Source organism: Akebia trifoliata, chromosome 11 (genome assembly GCF_017979445.1).
Source record: "Akebia trifoliata isolate Shusen 1 chromosome 11, ASM1797944v1, whole genome shotgun sequence".
In the NCBI taxonomy this organism is placed as follows: Eukaryota; Viridiplantae; Streptophyta; class Magnoliopsida; order Ranunculales; family Lardizabalaceae; genus Akebia; species Akebia trifoliata.
In genome coordinates, this window is record NC_141385.1 from 49,942,894 (window position 1) to 49,951,184 (window position 8,291).

Below are 8,291 nucleotides of genomic sequence, written 5' to 3' on the forward strand. Positions count from 1 at the left end.
TAGAAACAAGAAGAAAAAGATAATAGTCGCGTTGGGTGCTAGGGAATCTGTCCTTTTCTTCTTTTCTAGCCATTCGTGTGATGGAGCCGTACCAAAAGTTTAATATAAAAAAAAGGCAATTATGGGTGTCCTTACCCATGAGGACACACATGCACGTAAGTATTGAAGTGGATTTTACTACTTTTTAAAAGAACTATTACTAAGACACCAACTTTTACTTGTAACACATCAAACTAATGGAAGAAACTATTTATTTTCAAAAGGATTGGTATGTTATAAGTAAAAATTGATATACCAATAGAAACTAGGGGTGTAATGTGGTCCGTTTCAAATCGATAACCGAATCATACCAATAACTTTGGGGTGATTTAGTTCGGTTTGGAATAAGTTGTGGTTTAGTTCCAGGTTACGAAAATGGAGAACCGATCAATTTGATTTAGTTCTTAGATCAAGATTATATAAAACCAAACCAAACCAAGAATCGAATTCTTATCCAATAAAAAAATGTGTAAATAATAATTATTATGAATTATTTTAAGAGTTAGGATATGGATTAATATTTTTTGTGGATAAACTAATGACTTTTTATGGATGGATTAGTGATTATTGTATGAAATTTTATGTTTATTGTATGTTTGTTTTTTCATTAAAAAATATTATTTACAATTTATAGAATATTGGCAATCAATAGAATTGAACCGAATCGAACCAAACCAACTTTGGTTTAGTTTGGATTGGTTTGGTTCAGCATCATTGTACATCACACTCGATACTACAAATAATGGTTATTCTAAACACCAAAATTTTGCTTTTCTTTTACGTGAATCTCGTTAAAAAAAATATATGAGATATTTCCTAGTAAGATTAGATGAGTTGTTTAACCATCATTCATGTCTTCGCGGCTGTAAAAAATATATGTGATATTTCCAAGCAAGATTAGATTAGAAGCCAACATCAATTAACATATGAGGATGAAATGACGATTTCACCCCCCATTCTTTTTAACTCATCGATTGAACAAGGAATCAAGTCAATCTCTCTCTACTACTTCTTCATCAATTTCTATAACAAACAATATTCTCCTGGCCCAGCTTCCTAAAATCTGAGTTTCTGCTTCTCCTAGTCATAGAATCCTAAAACAGAAGTTGGAATCTGTAACAAACAAAACCCAAGTCAACAAAAAACGCATTAAATAATATATTAGATGTACTAATACTTAGCTCACCCCATCCATCTTGAACTCTTGGTTCAAACCTTTTATTGTTGGTAGAAACAATGCCTCAAATCCCATCACCTTTTTTCTTGGCTCTTACATCACACTACACAAAGAGAACCATAGAAGTGCTAGGAGAAGCCAAAACACTACTAACATCAGAGTTTATATAAAATGATATGTGCACCATGTTTGGGTTGAAGAGTTATAATAGTGCATGGAGCATGGGCATAGGTGGCCGAGAGCTCAAATGAGAAATTTTGTAGAATCATGGGTAATGCCATCTTAGCCTCTATCATTGCAAAGTTCTGCCAATGCATATTCTTGGGCCCCTAGAATACCTTGCATTCATCTATAACCTCTTTGATGCTCATTCCAACGTTCTTAGAGTTTCCATGTTCTTGAATCTCTTTAGTATTAAATTCCATTAGCAAGCCCAATAACTAGTCATTTTTATCGGCTTCCCCAATTTGTATAGCCTTGCCTCTCTCGTTGATCATTCCACTCAATACTGCTCGTATTTCTCTATCAATTTCCTTCATTCTATTGTTTCTCTTTGTGGGAAGAAACCTATATTGTTGAATGAATGAACTTGGTGAAGTTAAAAGGTGAAGGATGAACATGAAATCATTTTAGAAATCTAAACTATTGAAACCCTAAAAACTTATATAATATTAGGAAAACATACTTAGTAATGTGTGCATTATAATTTATAATTTTTTGGCATTTACTGAACTTATTAATAAAAGGATTTTCTTTTTTCTTTTAAATGGGGTGTAGTTATAATATACTGGAGTGGTAATAAAAAGCTTAAATCATACCTGGTTCTTGGGATGTATGTGCATTGATAGGCTTGCATAACAAGCAGAATCAATTCATTTTGGAGTTGAAATATTTGTCTCCCTTCTTCGAATCTACTATCAAATGCTGTTCGAGAGATGGCATCTCCACTTAAGTTTTGGAGTTCAGGCCACACATCATCCATGTTGTACCCAACCAACTCCTTAATACCATCGCCTTACACTTTTCCGTCAAGAAGTGTGATATGAGGTTAAGTCTTAGGTCATTTTAGCATTATTCTTTTTAATATATATAATTGTAGATCTGTCCATTATTTTTATTTTTATTTTTTGAGAAAATTCGTAACCGTAGATGTTAAGGTTGTACCCAGAGCTATGCTGATGTGGTGGTGTGCACAGAATCATAGATATTTTTCCTCGACAGACAAACAGAGTGTTGTGCATGGTAAGAAATTCCCTGCATAAACAATAAACAATGCCGTAGAAAGTGTTTTATGATGTCGACTGGGTTTTTTTTGGTTAATGCTGAATTTACTTCAACACTGCGTTAACGTTGTACTGACGTGGCAGTGTGTGATAATCATAAATTTCTTTTCATGTATCTTGAGGAAATAAATCTATGATTGTCTGCATCCTGCCATGTCATCACAATGTTGAATGCAGTGTCGAAGGAAGTCAGTTTATAACAACTCCTTTTATTGAATGTTACCTTTTGTTTGAGGAAAATGGTGAAGTGACTGAAGTGTGAAAGGCAGTCACGCCGACTCTATCGGTCTAACTTAATTCTTCTATACATTCTTTCCATTTAATTAATAAATTTCAATATAATTGTATCCGTAGCCAATTTTTTTTTAAAAAAATATAATCTTGAATTTTCTATCCATTCTAACGTGATTTATGTATTGCAGGCTTGTAGTTGTTTCAACGCCAGTGAGTTTTTGCTCACAGGACTAGTCGTTTGAAATGTGACACAAATGAGATAAGCAATAAGAGAAAATTTCTCTCCTACAGAGTGGAAAATGGAAATATCCTACTTGGATCACCTTGTGGCATTTGAAAACATGATCTGATGCCACCATTTTCAATTCCTGAGATCAAGTTTGAAAAACTTTTTTTTTTAATCTATTTTTTTTTAATGAATTTTTTCATAAAATCTAAAAGGTTATGGTGCTAGATTGCCAATGTGATAATTCATGTGAGCTCAACAACAATCTTAAAATAAAATTTTGTGTCAGATGATCTGCAGGCAGGAGAAAGAAATTTTCTTTCTACTGATGATGTCATATGCGCCATTGTCGGGTTGTGAGAAAAGTTGCTTACAACCTTGTGAGCAAAAAAATCAGTGTGTCCTATATCTCAAAATCGGTCGGTTGTGCATCCCAAGGGAAAAAATCTACAGTTCTTTGCCCGTGCAACGTCTGTGAGTTTTGTTAAATCTTGTCAGGTTGAGTAAGAAAATCAACACTCACTATATAAAATGCAAACTAAAAAGATTTTTTTTGAAATGAAATTCCAACAACCTTATTGGTGGAAACAATGTCTAGCTCCAAGGCCAATTCCATCACCTTATGTCTTGGCTCCCCAATGACACTACTCAAAGAGAACCACAAAAACACAGTAGGAGAAACCAAGACACTACTACTTGCATGGGTAGCAAATGACATTAGAGTTTATGTAAAATGATCTGTGCGCCATGTTGAGGTTGAAGAGTTATCATAATGCATGGAGCATGGGCATAGGTGGCTGAGAGCTCGAATGAGAAATTTTGTAGAATCATGGATAGAGCCATCTTTGCCTCTATCATCGCAAAGTTCTGCCCGATGCAAATTCTTGGGCCCCAACTAAATGGGATGAACATGACTTGATTCTTTGTTGCCTTCGAAATTCCATCAGAGAATCTCTCTGGATTGAATTCATCTGCATCTTCACCCCAAAGTTCGCGATCATGATGAATGAGGAGTGTTGGCATTGAGATGTGTACTCCAGATGGTAGAGTTATTTCTCCCAATTTCATCTTCTTGTAAGCATGTCGTGTAAGCATAATCACAGGTGGATATAATCTAAGAACTTCATACAAAATCATGGGTACCTGCATTAATGAAGATTTTAGGAATTTATGAGAACTTTGGGCCTCTAGAAATGACAGCAAGGATTATATATACATGATATTACTCACAATTTTTAGGTGGTTTAATCCATCAAAATCCGGTTTCCTTTGCCCGAACACTTGCAAAACCTCTTCCCTTGCGCGCGCTTGCCAATCTGGATGCATACTCAACACAACCATTGTCCATACAAGTAAAACCGATGTCGTCTCTTGCCCTGCAAAGTAGAACAGCTTACATTCCGCTATAACCTCATCGATACTCATTCCAACATTCTTAGAGTTTCCATGTTCTTGAATCTCTTTGATATTAGATTCCATTAGCAGGCCTAATAAGTCATTTTTACTTGTCTCTCCAATTTGTATACCCTTCTCTCTCTTTTTGATCATACACCTCAATAGAGCTCGGATTTCTCGGTCAATCTCCTTCATTCTAATGTTTCTCTTTGTGGGTAGAAACCTGTATGTATAGTTGAACGAATTAAGTTGATGAGGTTAGAAGCCAAAGGATGAATGTTGAATTATTTTGGAAATCTAGACAAAAGAAATCCTAGAACCTTTGTAATTTTAGGAACATACATTGATAATGTGCACGCTATAATTTATAATTATTTTGGAATTTCTGTGACATTTCTGGACTTGTTGATTGTGGGAACACAATAAATGGGAAATTATATATTTTTAAAGGTTGTACGACCACCAATTATTTAAGGTTGGGTAATTCTGAAAAATCCTTCCAATTTTTTGTGAAAATTAGAGATACCCATGCTGCAAACCCCTTGACTTGGGTTTTCCATGAGAGACTACATGAAATGCCTTCGCCAAAAAAAAAAAAAGTCTTCAACTTCTAAAGTAAAAATTTCTCACCCTCATCTTCAAACTAAAGATTCTATCTCCTTCAACTATCAAACCTCAAGTACAAGATAGGGTTTTAGGGAAGGCAAAAGAAAATAGGTTTTTGCACAGAAAAATCAGGGGATTTTTCCCAAGAGATTGAAGATGATGGATTGAAAACAAACTTGAAGAGGTTCAACAGGTTTAAAAAAACAAAAACAAAAACTCTTCGAATATTTGAAGACAATTAGACTACATGTCTTGGGGGAAATAAATCTAGGGCTTTTGTTATTTTCCCAAAACCCGGAGAGTACATCAAAATTATCAGGTTCGAATCCTTTTCTAGTGGTGTGTTTTTAGGTTTTTTCCTTACCTAAAAAAACATTTTTTTTTTAAGTGGGGTATATTTATAATATATTGGAGTGCTAATAAAAAGCTTAAATCATACCTGATTCCTGGGATGTATATGGATTGGAAGACCTGCATAACAAGCACAGCTAGTTCATTTTGGAGTTGGAATATTCGTCTCCCTTCTTCATAACTGCTACCGAATGCTGTTCGAGAGATGACATCTCCAGTTAAGTTTTGGAGTTCAGGCCACACATCTAGTTCATACGATCCCTCGGCCACAACCAACTTCTTCCATCTACCCACCAACTCGCTACAACTAGTATCAAATGCAGGTAACATCCGCTATAACCAGCAACAACAAAAAATACATAGTAGTACTATAAGGACAAATTAACACCAAAAGTGATACAATATTATTTCAAGTAAATTTTTCATGCTAAATTTGCATATATACAATTGTACTTTTTTTTTTTTCTATTTCTTCATGAAAAATATAAATTTGATTCAGTGTTGTAATATTATAAGCCTTTCAAAGGTGTTTCTTGCATTTAAATGTTTGAGAAGAAGATCATAGTAGAGAGAAACCTTCAACTTCTCTAGATGAAAGGCTGGATTTATTATTCTTCTATGTTTGGCCCATTGTTCACCCTCATAGTTTAATAAACCAGATGTTAACAACCCTGTGAGTGGGTTTTTGGGGGGCTTAGCAAAGTGACCAAACTTGTTAGAAAGAACATCCTTTATGAGATCTGGGTCCATTATGTTCACCCTTGGAGTTGCTCCATTCCATGTAACAGACATCTTACCTGCATTCATTAGTAAATTCAATTGTTATTTGAAATAATTTAAAGAAATCGTTAGGTTCCAATCCATGTTTTGTAAATAAGTCAAAAGAACCATTAAAATATCTCTAATATATATTATTCAGGATGTTTTTGGTCTTGCTCTATAAACTATTTGCAAGCATTAAATTTTGATGTCGGGTATATCTCAACCTCCCAAGAAAGGAAACATTTTTTGGAAAAAAAATGACCCAATGTGAAACTACTATGTTTTTCAGCAAAATTATATAGACATTGTGGAAACAATTGAATAGTGACAAACTTTTCATTGAAATGTTAGAAAATGATTAAATAAGTGTGTGGCTAAAAAAGAGTCCCATCCAATCGAAAGCAACACAATGTGAAAAGCCTGTATTTGATGACCCAAGACCGTCAAATTTCATAAAATTTGACGGATCAAGACGTCGAATTTTTATTTTTTTTTGGTAGTCCAAAACCTTCAAATTAATGGAGGATGGGAGAAATTTGATGACTAAGCCGTTGAATATGGGGAACACCAAAAATTAAAAAATCCCCAGGGCATCGCAATTCAATTTTTAAAATTTCTGGGCCTTGGCCCGTTGTCTTTTCTTATTGAATTTTTCAGTTTGCCCGTAGTGCAAACATGTGTCGCTATGTCGTGGGTATGAAGAATGCAATGTTAAACTATACCACATAGAATATGGTAGACGAAGGAGCGGATTCTCTGTAGTTCCTTGCAGTGGATTTCAACTGTTGAGGGAATGCCACGTCCTAAAGACGCACAAATTCAGTCGTTAAAACACTAGAGTCCATGAGCTAACCATTTTCAAAACCTTAGATCATGCTTAGAAAATTATTTTATTATTATTATTTTTTTTAATCTGATCTTCACCATGATCCTCACATTCCTAACGTGTTGATTTTTCTTTTCAACCTTTTTAATTCTGTAATATTTAAAATTCACTACAGAGAACTTCAGGAAAGAGTCCTACAAAGGATCCCCTCCCAGTAGATGGAAGGTAAGAAAATGGGATGACCGAAAAGAATCCAAGGAATTGATTTGCCCACATGACCCATATAAAATTTTGAGCATGCAAACAGTTACAAGTCAGCATTCATATATGAGAGCAAAATATCAACTACCAAATCAAAAGTGTACAATAGCAATAAATCACCTCACAATCATTAGAAACTTTCCAAATCAGTTCCATAATCAACGGATCCTAGTTATAGATACAAAAATAGGCTTGCAAAGGACAAAGGTACGTAATGTTTGAGTCCAAGAACTCTATTGAAATTCATTTTAATTATGACTTGATCGTTAGAGTGTAATGTGCAAGGTCACTCCGTTTCATTTTACAGAACAAGGATCAAATCAAGAAAAAGAACCCCCATAATAAGTGTGAAGAATACACTCTTTTGCCATTACACTTATAATAAACAATAAACATCCCCTTGGAATGTGGAAAAGCGAGAGGAAGATTCAAAAGAACGTGGATAGTGTTAACAAATCAACTATTCTAAAAGACCGATCTATTAGATAATGGGAGAATTATGAATATAGGAGTGTCACGGGACTTAATTAGGGCATGACACACCCGAGAGTGGAGGAAAATATACACTTAACAGATAGATATGAACATGAACATGAACATTCTTTCAATAATAATAATAATAATAATAATAATAATAATAATAATAATAATAAAAGAAATATTACGATTTAATTAAAATCAATTAATTATTAACATAAGCAAAAAATTACCAACAATATAAAATTAAATTTACTGCAAAACATACCATAATTCTTGACTGTTTGATCAATGAAAGGGAGGAGACGTGGCACTATATCATGGGAAAGGTTGATGGGCTTTGATTGTGCTTCCTTCATCATCCTTACTGTCTCTTTTTGGTTCCCATAGAATAACTTGTAGGGAGGACCCTTGATGCCTTGCTGTCTCAGGTACTTCTCCAGCTTCATTGGCCTCCACCACAAGATATACAGCGCTTTCCAGGCCCACATAATCACCATAACAGCACCAATTCCTAAAACCCAAAACATTAAAAATTCTCCCATTCTTTTTTCTTCCTCTTTTCGTATTATTTTTCTAATTTTGCTTCTGAAATTATATTTGAAGCTCTTCGCACACTCACATAGACGACTCCCACACACAGAAAGAGAGAGA

General features: G+C 34.4%; 1 protein-coding gene across 1 annotated transcript; it reads right to left on the reverse strand.

Annotated features, from left to right (window-relative positions):
- Window positions 1-3,484: 3,484 nt before the first annotated feature.
- LOC147392437 (cytochrome P450 CYP72A616-like) lies at window positions 3,485-8,291 on the reverse strand. Its single transcript, XM_086458210.1, has 5 exons — window positions 7,906-8,291; window positions 5,888-6,108; window positions 5,400-5,644; window positions 4,190-4,577; window positions 3,485-4,102 (listed from the first exon to the last, which is right to left on the reverse strand). The coding sequence occupies exons 1-5, from the start codon at window positions 8,180-8,182 to the stop codon at window positions 3,677-3,679; spliced, it is 1,557 nt and encodes a 518-aa protein (XP_086314336.1). The 5' UTR covers window positions 8,183-8,291; the 3' UTR covers window positions 3,485-3,676.

What these genes read in the sequence shown, in the direction of transcription:
- LOC147392437 (XM_086458210.1), bottom strand. Translation starts at nt 8,182, where the DNA reads ATGGGAGAATTTTTAATGTTTTGGGTTTTAGGAATTGGTGCTGTTATG. An exon ending in TTCATCTAGAGAAGTTGAAG is followed by an intron (nt 5,645 to 5,887) that starts GTTTCTCTCTAC and finishes TGCTGGTTATAG; the next exon opens with CGGATGTTACCTGCATTTGA. An exon ending in ATATACATCCCAGGAATCAG is followed by an intron (nt 4,578 to 5,399) that starts GTATGATTTAAG and finishes CTATACATACAG; the next exon opens with GTTTCTACCCACAAAGAGAA.